General features: G+C 41.5%; 1 protein-coding gene across 1 annotated transcript; it reads left to right on the top strand.

Moving 5' to 3' along the window:
* The first annotated feature begins 95 nt into the window (after positions 1-95).
* On the top strand, positions 96-17,790 carry LOC115416417 (cyclin-dependent kinase-like 5). The gene is made up of 7 exons (XM_030130185.1): positions 96-263; positions 1,797-1,991; positions 8,031-8,215; positions 11,666-11,778; positions 11,908-12,047; positions 13,777-13,865; positions 15,636-17,790. The coding sequence occupies exons 1-7, from the start codon at positions 96-98 to the stop codon at positions 17,788-17,790; spliced, it is 3,045 nt and encodes a 1,014-aa protein (XP_029986045.1).
* Positions 17,791-18,058: the final 268 nt, after the last annotated feature.

Below are 18,058 nucleotides of genomic sequence, written 5' to 3'. Positions count from 1 at the left end.
CCCTAACCCTCCACCTGGTGTGTTCTGCTGTTTTTTCCTTAGACTGGACTTTAAAGGGTTCATAGTCCTGGTCCTTGCCCCCCCCCCCCCAGGTCATGGAGCGGTACCAGTCTCTGGGTCTGGTTGGGGAGGGCAGTTATGGAACGGTCCTGAAGTGTCGTCATCGAGGCTCCGGTCGTCTGGTCGCCATCAAGAAGTTCCTGGACTCTGACGACGACAGGACGGTGAAGAAGATCGCCCAGAGGGAGATCAAGCTGCTGCGGGTAACTGTCAATCATCTGATCAGCTGATCCGTCAACCAGTTACTGAGCATGTGCAGATGTGGATGAGCCTGAAACCTGAGCACGGCACCTGTCAATCACAGGACAAACCAACCCACAAACAGCCCAGAGTCAGATTCTGATTCTGAGGACGCATCCACACGCACACCTTTAACCCTTTCACGCATGACGGCCACATTTATGCACACAGAGTTGAACTCATTGTCCAAACAGTTATAAAGGCAGACATTCCATAAAAAGTCTAAAAAATGCATCTGAAAAAACTGTTGCATCATGATGCTTCCAAGATAGGCAATCATTTAATTAAAAAAAAAGCCAAAACTCTATATCTTCTTAATAAAAACCATCTTTTAAAAAAATTAAAATAAAAAAAGTCAAAATGCATTTCAACTTTAGCCTAATTTTGAGTAACAAAATCAATCTAAACAAAAATCTAGATACTTTTTTTTTTTTTTTCATAATTCATGCATGAAAGGTTTAAAAGGAAACTGTATAAGAGTGGACAAAGTATTAGATCAGTTCTGTCCAACTCCTGTCAGTTCAGTTCCACATTCAGCTAAATCTGATCTGCAGTGGACCCAACCAGTCAAATAAGAACAGAATAATATAGAAATAATGACAACTCCAAACTTTTATCTGTTTGAGAGCGAAAAAAGTAAATTTACAAAATGAACAGGTTTCCATCTACAAACTATCCTTTAAAAGATGTGAAGAACATGAACAAAGTGAAAAAAAACAGTGTAATTTGAACACTATTCTGCCACTATTCATTAGAACGTACAGATCCCAGTGGATCTACAAACACACCAAACATTTAATAACAGACAGAATATTGGTACAATTGTATTGACTTCTCTGAAGACATTTCAGGTTGTTCATATTTTCTGCAAAATTATACTTTGTTTTAGTGCAAAAACATGAAAAAAATTACATTTACATTGTATTGAACATTTCACCAGTTAAATCACCCCATATTGTTTTATTTGACTTTGTTTTCTAGTAGTGGAATGAACCACAGTACATTTACTCTGCTACAAATACAAACCAAAAACAAATATGTTCAATCAAAAACAAACAAAAAAAAAAACAAAAAACAAAAAACAAACTTGTCACTGAAAGAAAAATGTTCAAATGCAATTTTTGTTTGGATCTTAAAAATTTTTTTTGCATTCAACACTTTTTTTTTTCTTTCATTGATTTTTTTTTTTTTTTTAATTGCAATTTTTTTGGATTGAAAATATTTTTTTATGGTTAGAGCGATAAAGAAACAAATCTCCCCTCGTGAAAAATAGGTTGAATTAAAAAATTCAATTGCACTGTTTTTTCATGCCTAAAGAGGAATAAAAACACTCAGGAATAAAATGTGGACTAAGGTTCTCATAATTTAAGCATGAAAAGGGTTAATGTCCTTAGGCATGTCCAGTCAGGTGCACTTGAACGTCTCCTGTCATGGTCACAGTTTAAATGTTGTCTCACTCTTCTATTGTCTGTTCTCTCATCATTATGACCTTCAAGCAACTACGTCATGACAACCTGGTCAACCTCCTGGAAGTGTGGAAGCGCCGCCGCCGCTGGTATCTGGTCTTTGAGTTTGTGGAACGTACGCTTCTGGATGAACTGGAGCAAAACCCCAACGGACTGGACCTGAACACCAGCCGGCAGTACCTGTTCCAGATCCTGAGGGCTGGTGCCTTCTGTCACCAACAAAATGTAAAGAAGGTTCAGTACTTGTACCAGATCCAAAACGTAAAGAAGGTTCAGTACCTGTACCAGATCCAAAATGCACAGAAGGTTCAGTACCCGTACCAGATCCAAAATGTAAAGAAGGTTCAGTACCTGTACCAGATCCAAAATGCACAGAAGGTTCAGTACCTGTACCAGATCCAAAATGTAAAGAAGGTTCAGTACCCGTACCAGATCCAAAATGTAAAGAAGGTTCAGTACCTGTACCAGATCCAAATGCACAGAAGGTTCAGTACCTGTACCAGATCCAAAATGTAAAGAAGGTTCAGTACCCGTACCAGATCCAAAATGTAAAGAAGGTTCAGTACCCGTACCAGATCCAAAAAGTAAAGAAGGTTCAGTACCTGTACCAGATCCAAAATGTAAAGAAGGTTCAGTACCCGTACCAGATCCAAAATGTAAAGAAGGTTCAGTACCTGTACCAGATCCAAAATGTAAAGAAGATTCAGTACCCGTACCAGATCCAAAATGTAAAGAAGGTTCAGTACCTGTACCAGATCCAAAATGTAAAGAAGGTTCAGTACCCGTACCAGATCCAAAATGTAAAGAAGGTTCAGTACCTGTACCAGATCCAAAATGCACAGAAGGTTCAGTACCTGTACCAGATCCAAAATGTAAAGAAGGTTCAGTACCTGTACCAGATCCAAAATGTAAAGAAGGTTCAGTACCTGTCCCAGATCCAAAATGTAAAGAAGGTTCAGTACCTGTCCCAGATCCAAAATGTAAAGAAGGTTCAGTACCCGTACCAGATCCAAAATGTAAAGAAGGTTCAGTACCTGTACCAGATCCAAAATGTAAAGAAGGTTCAGTACCCGTACCAGATCCAAAAAGTAAAGAAGGTTCAGTACCTGTACCAGATCCAAAATGTAAAGAAGGTTCAGTACCCGTACCAGATCCAAAATGTAAAGAAGGTTCAGTACCTGTACCAGATCCAAAATGTAAAGAAGGTTCAGTACCTGTACCAGATCCAAAATGTAAAGAAGGTTCAGTACCCGTACCAGATCCAAAATGTAAAGAAGGTTCAGTACCCGTACCAGATCCAAAATGTAAAGAAGGTTCAGTACCTGTACCAGATCCAAAATGTAAAGAAGGTTCAGTACCCGTACCAGATCCAAAATGTAAAGAAGGTTCAGTACCTGTACCAGATCCAAAATGTAAAGAAGGTTCAGTACCTGTACCAGATCCAAAATGCACAGAAGGTTCAGTACCTGTACCAGATCCAAAATGTAAGAAGGTTCAGTACCGTACCAGATCCAAATGTAAGAAGGTTCAGTACCCGTACAGATCCAAAATGTAAAGAAGGTTCAGTACCTGTACCAGATCCAAAATGCACAGAAGGTTCAGTCCCTGTACCAGATCCAAAATGCACAGAAGGTTCAGTACCTGTACCAGATCCAAAATGTAAAGAAGGTTCAGTACCTGTACCAGATCCAAAATGTAAAGAAGGTTCAGTACCTGTACCAGATCCAAAATGCACAGAAGGTTCAGTACCTGTACCAGATCCAAAATGTAAAGAAGGTTCAGTACCCGTACCAGATCCAAAATGTAAAGAAGGTTCAGTACCTGTACCAGATCCAAAATGTAAAGAAGGTTCAGTACCTGTACCAGATCCAAAATGTAAAGAAGGTTCAGTACCTGTACCAGATCCAAAATGCACAGAAGGTTCAGTACCTGTACCAGATCCAAAATGCACAGAAGGTTCAGTACCTGTACCAGATCCAAAATGTAGAGAAGGTTCAGTACCTGTACCAGATCCAAAATGCACAGAAGGTTCAGTACCTGTACCAGATCCAAAATGTAAAGAAGGTTCAGTACCTGTACCAGATCCAAAATGTAAAGAAGGTTCAGTACCTGTACCAGATCCAAAATGCACAGAAGGTTCAGTACCTGTACCAGATCCAAAATGTAAAGAAGGTTCAGTACCTGTACCAGATCCAAAATGCACAGAAGGTTCAGTACCTGTACCAGATCCAAAATGTAAAGAAGGTTCAGTACCTGTACCAGATCCAAAATGCACAGAAGGTTCAGTACCTGTACCAGATCCAAAATGCACAGAAGGTTCAGTACCTGTACCAGATCCAAAATGTAGAGAAGGTTCAGTACCTGTACCAGATCCAAAATGCACAGAAGGTTCAGTACCTGTACCAGATCCAAAATGTAAAGAAGGTTCAGTATCTGTACCAGATCCAAAATGTAAAGAAGGTTCAGTACCTGTACCAGATCCAAAATGCACAGAAGGTTCAGTACCTGTACCAGATCCAAAATGTAAAGAAGGTTCAGTACCTGTACCAGATCCAAAATGTAAAGAAGGTTCAGTACCTGTACCAGATCCAAAATGCACAGAAGGTTCAGTACCTGTACCAGATCCAAAATGTAAAGAAGGTTCAGTACCTGTACCAGATCCAAAATGCACAGAAGGTTCAGTACCTGTACCAGATCCAAAATGTAAAGAAGGTTCAGTACCTGTACCAGATCCAAAATGCAAAGAAGGTTCAGTACCTGTACCAGATCCAAAATGTAAAGAAGGTTCAGTACCTGTACCAGATCCAAAATGTAAAGAAGGTTCAGTACCTGTACCAGATCCAAAATGCACAGAAGGTTCAGTACCTGTACCAGATCCAAAATGTAAAGAAGGTTCAGTACCTGTACCAGATCCAAAATGCACAGAAGGTTCAGTACCTGTACCAGATCCAAAATGCAAAGAAGGTTCAGTACCTGTACCAGATCCAAAATGCACAGAAGGTTCAGTACCTGTACCAGATCCAAAATGCACAGAAGGTTCAGTACCTGTACCAGATCCAAAATGTAAAGAAGGTTCAGTACCTGTACCAGATCCAAAATGTAAAGAAGGTTCAGTACCTGTACCAGATCCAAAATGCACAGAAGGTTCAGTACCTGTACCAGATCCAAAATGTAAAGAAGGTTCAGTACCTGTACCAGATCCAAAATGCACAGAAGGTTCAGTACCTGTACCAGATCCAAAATGCACAGAAGGTTCAGTACCTGTACCAGATCCAAAATGTAAAGAAGGTTCAGTACCTGTACCAGATCCAAAATGTAAAGAAGGTTCAGTACCTGTACCAGATCCAAAATGCACAGAAGGTTCAGTACCTGTACCAGATCCAAAATGTAAAGAAGGTTCAGTACCTGTACCAGATCCAAAATGCACAGAAGGTTCAGTACCTGTACCAGATCCAAAATGTAAAGAAGGTTCAGTACCTGTACCAGATCCAAAATGTAAAGAAGGTTCAGTACCTGTACCAGATCCAAAATGCACAGAAGGTTCTGTACCTGTACCAGATCCAAAATGTAAAGAAGGTTCAGTACCTGTACCAGATCCAAAATGCACAGAAGGTTCAGTACCTGTACCAGATCCAAAATGCACAGAAGGTTCAGTACCTGTACCAGATCCAAAATGTAAAGAAGGTTCAGTACCTGTACCAGATCCAAAATGCACAGAAGGTTCAGTACCTGTACCAGATCCAAAATGTAAAGAAGGTTCAGTACCTGTACCAGATCCAAAATGTAAAGAAGGTTCAGTACCTGTACCAGATCCAAAATGCACAGAAGGTTCAGTACCTGTACCAGATCCAAAATGTAAAGAAGGTTCAGTACCTGTACCAGATCCAAAATGCACAGAAGGTTCAGTACCTGTACCAGATCCAAAATGTAAAGAAGGTTCAGTACCTGTACCAGATCCAAAATGCACAGAAGGTTCAGTACCTGTACCAGATCCAAAATGCACAGAAGGTTCAGTACCTGTACCAGATCCAAAATGTAGAGAAGGTTCAGTACCTGTACCAGATCCAAAATGCACAGAAGGTTCAGTACCTGTACCAGATCCAAAATGTAAAGAAGGTTCAGTATCTGTACCAGATCCAAAATGTAAAGAAGGTTCAGTACCTGTACCAGATCCAAAATGCACAGAAGGTTCAGTACCTGTACCAGATCCAAAATGTAAAGAAGGTTCAGTACCTGTACCAGATCCAAAATGTAAAGAAGGTTCAGTACCTGTACCAGATCCAAAATGCACAGAAGGTTCAGTACCTGTACCAGATCCAAAATGTAAAGAAGGTTCAGTACCTGTACCAGATCCAAAATGCACAGAAGGTTCAGTACCTGTACCAGATCCAAAATGTAAAGAAGGTTCAGTACCTGTACCAGATCCAAAATGTAAAGAAGGTTCAGTACCTGTACCAGATCCAAAATGCACAGAAGGTTCAGTACCTGTACCAGATCCAAAATGTAAAGAAGGTTCAGTACCTGTACCAGATCCAAAATGCACAGAAGGTTCAGTACCTGTACCAGATCCAAAATGTAAAGAAGGTTCAGTACCTGTACCAGATCCAAAATGCACAGAAGGTTCAGTACCTGTACCAGATCCAAAATGCACAGAAGGTTCAGTACCTGTACCAGATCCAAAATGTAAAGAAGGTTCAGTACCTGTACCAGATCCAAAATGTAAAGAAGGTTCAGTACCTGTACCAGATCCAAAATGCAAAGAAGGTTCAGTACCTGTACCAGATCCAAAATGTAAAGAAGGTTCAGTACCTGTACCAGATCCAAAATGCACAGAAGGTTCAGTACCTGTACCAGATCCAAAATGTAAAGAAGGTTCAGTACCTGTACCAGATCCAAAATGCAGAGAAGGTTCAGTACCTGTACCAGATCCAAAATGTAAAGAAGGTTCAGTACCTGTACCAGATCCAAAATGTAAAGAAGGTTCAGTCCCTGTACCAGATCCAAAATGTAAAGAAGGTTCAGTACCTGTACCAGATCCTGAGGGCTCATCCAGTTTGTTTTTAATTCTTTTACACTTTTTTCTATTTCATCAACTTGAGCCGTAAATAAAAATACCAAATACTCAATAATTGTCACATTTTTAACCCTTTAAATTCTGTGTTTGTGATGGAAACAAACCATTTTTTTGATGCAAAAAACACACACAACATATTTTTTTCAGTATACTCCATAAAAAGTGGATCACATATTATTAGATTTTTTCCTCCTGGCATATGTCAGTGATTAACTCCAACATTGGTTCATTTGCATTATTATTATTTTGGATGCTAGGTCAAATGTTCAAAAATACTAGCATCTGTCACCAAGTGTGCGTAAAATGCACACCTATAAATCACACTATTAAATATTATATATTGATTTATTTTCTGCTCTAATTTGATTTTATTTTTGTAAATCCAGCTCAGTCCTAATCCTACAGATCAAATGTTAGAAACAGTGCGTTTTCTGCACACTGGGCAGACAGATGCTAGTCTGGTCATTTTCTTTTGTTTACAATGTGCACAGTTTAGTTGGTGGACAGAATTTTAAAGATCATGCACAAATGAACAACTTTTGAATTCTAACTTTATTTAAATTGTGAAAAATAATATGAAGTTTTTTAACAGGAAGTTCCAAGTGTGCGTAAAAGACACACCTGGGAGTTAAGAGCAGCCAGTAACCCTGAGGATGTGGGCTCCATTCACACACATGACAATCTGAACAGAATACAGTCTGTTCCCTGGAGGTCATCAGTGACAGTGCAGACAGACGCATGGTTCTGATTAAACACTGGCAACAAACGGTGAAAACCAAAAGATATTTTAGCTCTGCATTGTACAAGGACACAGAGATAAAGAACCAAACAGAACCCAGTCCTCATCCATGGAACCTAGAGGTGGAAGTGTTCTAACGTTGGAACACATGCAGCAGAAGGACTGGGACAGATTATTCATGAACACATTTATCTGCGTTTGGTTCCAGTTCTGTTTCTGCCAAAGTTACACATTCTGATGTAGAACAAGAGAAACTGTGAAACAGTGTTCCACTCTTTACTGGAGTCCTGTTGGTCAGTTTTTGTACACATGTTCACAAAGGAACAGGAACAAGAAAAAACCTGATCTGGCAGAATGTAGAAAACTCTGACTTCTAATGTCAGACTGTGTACCACCCTGCTCTACATGTCTGCTGGACCAGGTCTTATGTCCTTCTGTGTGTTCCTTCCAGATCATCCACCGGGACATTAAACCAGAGAACATCTTGATCTCTCACAGCGGTGTTATCAAACTTTGTGACTTCGGTTTCGCTCGGACCGTGGCGTCGCCGGCCGAGGGTGGAGTCTACACCGACTACGTGGCCACTCGCTGGTACAGACCACCTGAACTCCTGGTAGGAGACACCAAGTATGGAAAGTAAGTCTGCAGTCACACTTCAGAGGTGTTCAGATGACGTTCTACCAGCCTGAACTAGAAGACATACAAGTAGATTATTAGGCCGCTCATGATGGGTCCTGTCAACACCACAAAGAAGTTCATTAATGGTCCACTGGGCAGTATTTAGTGACATCAGTGGAAAAGTCACAGACTGCAATCAGATGGACACTCCTCACCTCACCCTCCTCGATGGTGGCTCCAAAACACACACAAGTCACTCCTTAAAGATAGTGTTGGATTTGTCTGTTCGGAGCTTAGACCGAAGCTCAAAGGGATAGTAACGAGTTGTAATTCAAACATAAAAAAACATCATGTGTGCACCAGTGTCGGCTGCTCGTCAGGGGAAGCTTACATCAAAAAAGTTGTCAAGTTCTTTGAACATAAATGGGTTCCTCTGTTCCTTTTTCAGTAAATGCTCAGTTTCCTTATCGTTCACAGTCGGCGTCTTTTCTAGGGAACTGATAGTTAGTTCAGTCTGAGCTGTCCACAGTCTGACTGATGGAACTGTCTACAAAACCACATTAAACTGAACTAGAAAGGATTCAGTTCTGGAACTGAAACAAGAAAACCTGTCCCTTCAGTTCAGTGTACCAGTTAGTCCAGTCCAGTGTACCAGTTAGTCCAGTGGTTGTGTTTTCTTCCAGGTCAGTAAATGAACAGTTCCTTTGGTTTCTGTGATTTCACAGCAGAATGTGTGACGTATTAAACTGAACTGTGTCAGTGAAGGAGCACATCTGAAAACAGCTGTCAATCAAACCACATTCAGCCTTTGGACCCGTCCGCCGATCGGTGCGTGGAAGCTCAGCGTCCGGTCTGGCTGAGCTGCGCCCACAGCTCCGCCCACAGCTCCGCCCACAGCTCCGTTCACCCCCAGAGACGCTGAGCATCCGGGGGCGGGATGACAGGTGTCATGTGTCCAGTGCTGGTCCAGTTTGTAGTGGTTTTAAACCAGTTCCACTCAGTCCCATTGAAGTGCATGGACCAATGAGAAAACACAGACACGGGACTGGAGGAGAAGTGAACAACATCCAGTCCACTGATCTGGGAACAAACTGATTCTGAACCAACTGGTCTGAGAGATGAACGTGTTCCAACACATTTGGAGTCAATGAAATGAAAACAACTGAACAGATTTGAGCATTTAATGGGAGTCATTTTAGGATCAGCTGAGCTTCCACTGCAGTTGGACACTAAACACCTGTGGTATGCTAGCACCCATCACACACCATAAAAAACAATAAAAGTCCATTCAGATCTACTGTGGAAACCTGCCTGGTGGTGTAACATGGCAGACTGTATGAAGTTGAGCCCCTCCCCCTGGATGTGCAGAAAAAACTACTCATTGGAAGGCAGTGGTTCGCAATCTGTTTCTGTTGGGGAGACAGAAAATCTCCAGCCCCCCCCCCAACCCTAACAACATTGTAACAGCAGTGCAATTATTACTTTTATTGAAAGAAACATCAATATTGTAACAAAACTTTTTTCTTTTCCTTGAGTAATGTGTTGTGCAAATTAAAAACAAAGATTTTTACTTGAACAATACAAAAGAACTCAACCAGACTGTTACCTGAGACAGTATTTTTCTGAATAAAAGTAGGAAATGTCCAATTATCTTACAACTATGACAATAAAGTTACTTTTTTTTAGAACAACAAATTTGGATACCAAAGATGAACATTTTAGCCATATCAGTGGCTGCAATGAGCCTGTTTACACTGCATATCTGAAAACATTAAAATGCAAACTGTACAAACTGTGCAAAAACTCAAACAATGTGTAAACATGCAGCAAGCAGTAAATCTCAAAAACCACTATTTATTTCAGTTAATGAACTACTGCCCCAGTTTCTTTATCCTTAAACCACCTTGGTACTCCAAATCTCCGGTTATCTGGACAAAAAGCTGCATGTTCTAAAGATTTTTAGACCAACGGTGTCTCTTTACTACTCCTTTTAGGCTGACACCAGAGGGGAGGTCGCGTAATTTAAATTAACTCACCAGTTAGGTTTCAAACCAGGAGAAAGGAAGAATTCACCAAAAAGAAGGGTTGTGGTTTTAAAAAGTTAAAACAATAACTGGATTTATTGCTTCAGGCAAAAATAGAAAAAGTTACAAAAAAGACAGAAGTCAGTTATCAACTAGTCTAGCATCAAACACACTATTCATCTCAGAGAGAAAAGAAAAAAAGCCCTTAAAATGTTTCCTTTATTACTTTTTAAGCAAAACAACTTGTAATGCAAAGATTAAGCAAACAGCTTCTAACATTACATTTCCTCTTCTTCTTTTCCATTTTGGTTCTTGACGTATGATTTATGACGTTCATCTGACACTTCAGAGCTAGTCAAAGTCACACATTCATCTTCCATTTAATACGATCTGTCCTACACTTGCACATGTGTCTTTTCCAGTCCAGTCCTTGTCCAGTGTCCAAACCTAAAGTCTTTGTCTAGTCACAGATCACCATGACAGTAGATTGGTTTGTTGTACGTCCCTAAAATGAGTCCAGGGTGCTCCAACGCTAAAACATTAGTTCCACCTGATACATGTTCTAACCTGAAGAAAAAAAAAAAAACACCCAGGACTGATCCCATGACCCCCCCCCCACTCCCCCAAAGCCTTGGCTCCTCCCCTAGGGGGTCCGACCCACAGTTTGAGAACCACTGTTCTATGATTATGGTTATGTTCTAACCCTAACCCTGTTCTGTGGGAACATAAACTCCACAGCTGTTGTTTTCATGTGATCATCAGCTGTTGTGAATGACTGAACTGTCAAAGAAGCAGCTGTTCAGTTTTTATGAAGCGTTGACCTCCCTTTGCTTCTGGAAGGTGATCATCGATAACGAGTTCACCTCCATCCAATGACTGAGCAGGAACTGGACATGTCAGGAAGTGGTCACTCTGTAATGGATTACACACACCCTGTAAAAAAAATCTGTAACTGAACAGAAAATTCACTGTTTATTTGACAGATTTTTCCTGTATTTTTCAGATCCAGGAAAATATCAATGAGATGACAAAAACAGACTGATTTTACATGTCGAATGGAAAAGAACAGGAAAAAACTGGAACTGTGAATAAGCATTAAATTCAAATTTTTCCAAAAGAAATTGTTTCTTTATTCACAGAAAAATACAGTTAAAATACATTTGCAAATGTATTATAATTTCACAAATATTTCTTCTCTATTTATGAGATTAAACTGTTAATTTAAAGTTTAATACTGTAAAAAAAAAAAAAAAATACAATGAGATAAAATTACTGACAATTAACCGTAAAAGAATATTAGTTCTGTCAGTTGAACCAGACTTGTTTGTTAATTACAAATATCTTGTGTAATTACAGTGCAGTGGTTCTTCCCAGACTACAGTCGTGTGTGCTGTCAGGATGTGTGTTGAATAGAAATGCTGCCCCTTGTGTGTTCTGTGTTCAGACCAGTGGATGTATGGGCTGTTGGATGTCTGTTCATGGAAATGTTGACCAGTCAGCCTCTGTTCCCTGGAGACTCCGACCTGGACCAAATACATCACATCGTCAGGTGCTTTGGTGAGAACCACCGGTTCAGTGTTTGTGCTTTTTGACTTGGTCTAAATCTGTAGACCGGGTTAGGGTGTCTGACCCCCCACAGCACTAGATAGTCTTGGATCAGCGGTGCTCTCCTTCCTTCTCCTGCAGGTCATCTGACGTCTCATCATCAGGAGTTGTTCTACACGAATCCTGTTTTCACTGGAGTCAGACTTCCACAATGTTTCAGTGTAATCCCATTACAGCAGCGATTCCCAACACTTCCACCCACCGCCCTGGATCTGGCACAGGTAACTGAGTAGATACTGGACTCATGGATCTGGTACAGGTGACTGAGTAGTTGTATTTCTGTCTGTACTCCCATCTGTGTAGTGGAACTTGGTCCAGTAACAGTCCCAGAACCAAACACAAACTCAGATCCAGCAGAATTCGAGCCTCATCAAATGTGTATTCATAGAAAATAAACACTGAGTTGGAATGTGCAGAAACAGCTGACTTTTCACTCTGGGACACCACTTTTATATCATCAAAAGTAGGTTGGGTTTAGCTACAAACCACACCCATTTTTATCATATTTTGAACATTATTTTAGTCATGTCGGAAACCCCCCTTTTTAGCTCGTCTCCGATAGGGGGAGGTCTTTTTGGTGTCTGTCAGGATTGGTCAGAACATATACATATGCAACTAATTCCCAGTATTTGAGTATCATATATAAATATGTAACTTTTTCTTGGAAAATGTTAGGCACTTCCCAAAATGCTCCAAAATTTCCACTCACGTGTACTTCTTTTGTACACCACGTTTTCCGGAACTTTCCATGAGCTCACATGTTCTTTCTGCCCGCCCCGGTTTGTAACTTTGCATAATTTCATGTGTTCTTTTGATGGCCTCATGTGTTCATTCTTTTGTGGATCTAACAAAAAGTCAACCACTCTGTTACAAGCATCACATTATACTGAAATTTAACTTATGGCATGCACATGAATACTTTTGATTATAAAATGAATACTCTGATTATAAAATGAATACTCTGATTATAAAATGAATACTTTTTATTATAAAATGAATACTCTGATTATAAAATGAATACTCTGATTATAAAATGAATACTCTGATTATAAAATGAATACTCTGATTATAAAATGAATACTTTTGATTAAAATACTGGTTTTCAACACCACAGTAACTCCAGTGGACTACTCCTTGTATCTGTATCCCTCCTGCAGCCCAGATTTGGTCCAATCACAGGTGTCTTTGGACAGGTGGGCGGGTTGAGAATGTGACTGGCAGTTGTAATTACCAATCTCTGATCAGACTATGTTAGATTATATTAAGCTGAATGTGACTCTACTGTTCTATTCCAAATCTGAACACAGAAGCTTTTGGAAAAGGAACTTGACTTTTCCATAAACACATGAAAGTACATCAGGTCATCTGTCTGTACATTATTTACACGTTGGATTTGGACTGAGAGGAGACAGCTGCAGAGGGAAGGTGCAGAGCAGAAAACTGGGACATGTTTTCCTCTGATTTTGGTGCAGTTTGAAGGAACTAAAAAGTGCAGGTGTGAAGCATCCTTCACTGACAGAGGTAGGGTTAGGTTAGGATTAGGGTTAACCTTAACCCCCCCCCACCCAATGATTTTATTACCAACGCTGTCGTTTAGACAGAAAGCAGGATATAGATGCAAAATACAGTCAAGTGTAAATAAAGTGTTCTGCATTGAGTCAACACATGGCCGTAAGTAGAGGCATGATGACAGGAAACTGCTTCTGTTGATGAAGGACAAACAACAACAGACCATAAATCTGTGCAAGTTATGGGATTTCAACTGCACAAACACACACTAGATGTTTGAAGACTGGTCCAGGTTCAACTGGACTTCATTAGAGACAGAGGCATTAGAGTATCTGTGGTTATCACCTCAGTACTCTGAGGAACTGATGGGATGCTGAAAGTGTCTGTTGAAGCAGTTTTCCCCTCTGGACGTGGACCTAAAACTCTCCACATGTCTTTCAGAGATGTCTTCAAATGGATCCAGATGAACGAGCTCAGTGTTCAGAACTCCTGGAACATCTTCTGTTCACTCAGGACTCTTTCCACATCAGGTACTAACCCTAACCCTAACAGATACCACTCATCTGAATGCAGTATATGTCTAATAGTCTGTTTGGATTGGCCAGTGTTTGGTTTGAGTCTGGAATCATGGAGGTTTAGGTTGGATTCACAAACTGCTCCCTTTCACATCCAGTCTCATACATTTTTAGCTTTTCCACCCTTCACTTGAGCCCATTTCAGATCAACAGAGTGCATCATTTTAATAGTAATATGAGTGAGTGTTGTACAAAAAACATTCCAGAGAATGGATCCTGCATATTCCTGCAGCAGCTGAACCGATTAGAGGAGTAATGCTGCATTTCCACTGCGAGGTATCGGCTCAACTCGACTCAATTCGGCCTTTTTGCATTTCCATTACTAAAAGGACCTGGAATCTGGTACCTGGTAATAGTTTTTTTGAATCTGGTACCTGGTGCTACTTTTTTGAATCTGGTACCTGGTGCTAGTTTTTTTAATCTGGTACCTGGTGCTAGTTTTTTGAATCTGGTATCTGGTACTAGTTTATCTGTCTCTCCTCCACTGAGGTTCCAGTCGATACTAAACTGTGACATATAAACAGTGCAGACCACTGATTGGTCAGACAGTTTTCTGTGCCCCGCCCTTTTCCAGTAAGTCTGTGGGTCCATGAATCCACATGAGAACAGATAAACTAGACCAGGGTCGGTCCAGGACATTCAGTCTGTGGTGGAAGACAGAAAAATTCAGACCAGACAACAGGCAACGAGTGAGTTTTCAGCAACTGTGAGCAGACGACACAGAAATGACGCACCGCATCGCTACGACGACCAGGTACTGTAAAGTCAGTAGTATCCTGGAATGGAAACGGTCTGGAATAGGACCTGGTACCAGAGTCGAGTTGAGTCGAGCTGGTTCCACGTAGTGGAAACGCGGCATTAGTGTCACCTGTAACAAGCAGAGAAGACACAAGCCTCTTTTACACAGCACTTCTGTTACAGGAATATTTCACTTTTATTCTGGAACGATGTCTGTCTAAACAAAATGGTGGATCATTAGGTCCCACCTTTATTGCTCCTTTAACCCTAATGCCTCTGGAGGGAGGAACAGTCATGATGAAGGTGGAATCATGATTCCTGAACACTATGGAAAAGGAACACCTCTTGTTCTGCAACCAAGGTGTGACGTTTTGATGATGCATGTTGTGTGTGACTCCTGCGCTGATGGATTTACAAATGAGCACAGGCCGTGTACAGTAAAACATATCACTGTGACCAGAAAAATGTCAAACTGGGGAGACACCCAGATCCAACGCGCAAGTTATACATCACACTATACACTGTACTGTGTTACCAAAGCTTTGGTTCCAGAATGCAGGTCTGCTGTGTAAAAGTCCAGTCTGTCTCAGCTCTGTTACTCCTTGGTCTTGGCTGTGGAAATCCGTCAATGGAGGCAAAAAGGTGGGATCACCATCCGACCTTTGTCATCACTGTGTAATAGTGACTACAGACTATTGAGACAGCATTTGAAGACAGCACTTTACTGTAACGAGGGAGCTACAGCCTATAAATTGCATAATGTTCTGAAACAGTGACACCATCCATCAGTTTGAGACAAGCTGAGGTGGTTCATTTCGCATCGCTGTAACCTTTCCCTGGAACGTTCTGAAACAGTTCTGTCTAAACTGAGCTTTAGGTTCCATGACAAAGGTGGATGTTAAAACAATAGTGAATAGTACTGATATCAGGAGTCAAAAGTCAAACTTCTGTCTTCTGTAAAATGATGTACCACTTCTGTCCACACAGGTTCTCAGATGAGCTGAACGCTAAGATCCAGAAAGACCACAGAGAGAACTCTACTCTTCCCAAAATATTAAAAACTGCCAGACATGTAAGGGACGACGGGGAGGAGAAGGAAAGAAGAGGTAAAGACAAGAAACAAGCTGAAGACGTGGATGACAAAGTCCTCAAAGAGAAAGGGAAACCAGACAAGGAGGCTGGTGAAGACAAAAGTACAAAAACTAAAAACAAGCAGTCATCAAAGCTGTCGAAAGCGCTTCGGAATACCTCTGAACCCCTGATGACCACCAAACCATCCAAAACTGCGGGCGCTAAAGGCATTGATAATGGAACCCCCATGGTGATGAAAAGTAAACCTGGAAAGGCTGGTGACGCAGGGTGGAAGACTGAACGTACGATGTCTGATTCCACTAAAACATCTAACAATACAACAACTCTGAAGGACAATCACACATCAACAGCAAAATGTAAAAATGGGAAAGTTGCTTCTCCAGAACAAAGACAAGCTCAGTCCCAATGTTTGGAGGATGCAAAAGGTTCCAGTTGTTCCTTAAGTCAAACCGTGGCTGCCTTAAAACCACAGAGGTCTCCTAAGTCAGAGCCAAGTCCAAAGTTTGTGAAGAGCTTTGACACAAACACGGTCAAGCTGAGTGAACGCTCAACCACTCCAAATCCAGATGGAGGTTCAACTCCAGTCACTTCTTTGGACTTACTGGTTCCCCACACTGGTATGAACACAAAACTGAAGATAGGTCCAATGTCTACTACTGCCTCAACAACAGTCATGTCTAAAATGTCCAACAGTACTCCAACGCCTCAAGTATCTAAAGAGTCAAGTAGTGACAACACCCCAAGTGTAGACCACATCACTAAGGCCTTTGAGACGGCTTCAGTCTCCAAGCATCAGACACACGAATTGACCATGGACAAAGACAGAAGTGTCTCTGAAACTGTGAAGGGTTTACAATCCAAGCTGTCTGAGGCTTCTTCAAACTTTGGTCCAAAAACAGTCAAAACCACCACATCTTCCTCCTCCAGCCTTCAGAAGAGTTCTCTCTCTGTTTATCAGGTAACTTCAAATCCAAAGTTTTCCAAAAATTCTTCAACTTCAGACTCTAAAAGCCTAAATGACCCCATGCTGACACTCGATAAGCCTTCAAAGGGCCCACCAGCAGACAGAGGACACAATACAACATCCACTGCAAGTAAAAACCAGCAGGAGAGTTCTGATACTTCAAATAAAGACGTCAAGGATGGGTCAACAGATAGCCTTCCTCCCAAAACAGGGACAGACAACAACCACCGATCCGATGCTTCAGGACGGGGTGGAAACGAGCAGCCTCATTCATGTGAGGACTACAGTGTCCATCAGCAGAACCACTACAAATCCAAACTGTCCACAGAATCCCAAACACCAGATACAAACCCAACTCCTAACTCTGAGCCGTCACATTTCCCCAAAGCGCCGAAAGTCTTTGATAAGGAGAACACAGAGGACCTAGCTCTGTTTCTGTCCACGACTGCATCAACCAAATACGTAGGAAATCAAACCTCAAAGGTTTCCGTAAACTTGAACAATGAGCAGAAGAGCCACAACAGTCAACCTGACCCAGAAGTCAAAGTGTTCCACACCAAACCTCTGACTGTAGAACCTAAGACGAAGGTCAGCTCTTTTGGGAACCAAAGTCGATCCACTGCAGCTACGACCTCCAGGACTCTAAAACCATTTCCTACAGATCCAGAGAGGAAAGGGGACCATCTGGAGCAAAAGGACGCAAGAAATCCATCCACAGAATCTGACTCAGGTTCAGGAACGTCTACAGTGACTCCTGAACAAAGGGATTTGACCAGAACTGCAGTCCTTCACCATATGGACCCTACAGAACCAGATGAGTGCAACCCAAACCCATGTTCTTCTACACCTCCTCCTCCTCCTCCTCCACCTTCATCCACTCCTCTCCTCCTGCTCCCACCCTCCACACCACTGGGCGCCTCCTTCTCTGTGGCCCCTCCCTCCACTCCACTGGGCCCCTCCTTCTCTGTGGCCCCTCCCTCCACTCCACTGGGCCCCTCCTTCTCTGTGGCTGGAACCAACAGACTGGCAGCTGGAAGTGAACACCTGAGCCTGGGGACTAGCTTTCCTTCCAACAGCCTGAGGTGAGACACTTCCCACTGTTCACCCACCCACACTAACCCTAACCCTAACACTAACCCTAACCCACCCACAACACTGCATCTAGCATTAGATACTGAAATGTTGACCTCAGGCAAGACATGGATGAATTAACAGACATGGGTTGAATGGAACTTCTAATTTAGAGTAAAGTTTATTCGTTGCAAAAATGCCAAATATTCCGTTCAGCTCTCAGGTGGTTTTAAGTGTTCCATAAACAGTAGGTCTAGACCAGTGTTTAGTCCGGTTGGATCCC

Source organism: Sphaeramia orbicularis, unplaced genomic scaffold (genome assembly GCF_902148855.1).
Source record: "Sphaeramia orbicularis unplaced genomic scaffold, fSphaOr1.1, whole genome shotgun sequence".
Taxonomy (NCBI): domain Eukaryota; kingdom Metazoa; phylum Chordata; class Actinopteri; order Kurtiformes; family Apogonidae; genus Sphaeramia; species Sphaeramia orbicularis.
Note: the sequence above shows the minus strand (reverse complement) of the source record. Positions and strands in the feature narration are given on the sequence as shown.

Coding starts and splice junctions, on each gene's coding strand:
- LOC115416417 (XM_030130185.1), top strand. CDS start 96: ATGGAGCGGTACCAGTCTCTGGGTCTGGTTGGGGAGGGCAGTTATGGA. Junction 1,992..8,030: donor CCTTCTGTCACCAACAAAAT/GTAAAGAAGGTT, acceptor TGTTCCTTCCAG/ATCATCCACCGGGACATTAA. Junction 12,048..13,776: donor CCGCCCTGGATCTGGCACAG/GTAACTGAGTAG, acceptor CATGTCTTTCAG/AGATGTCTTCAAATGGATCC.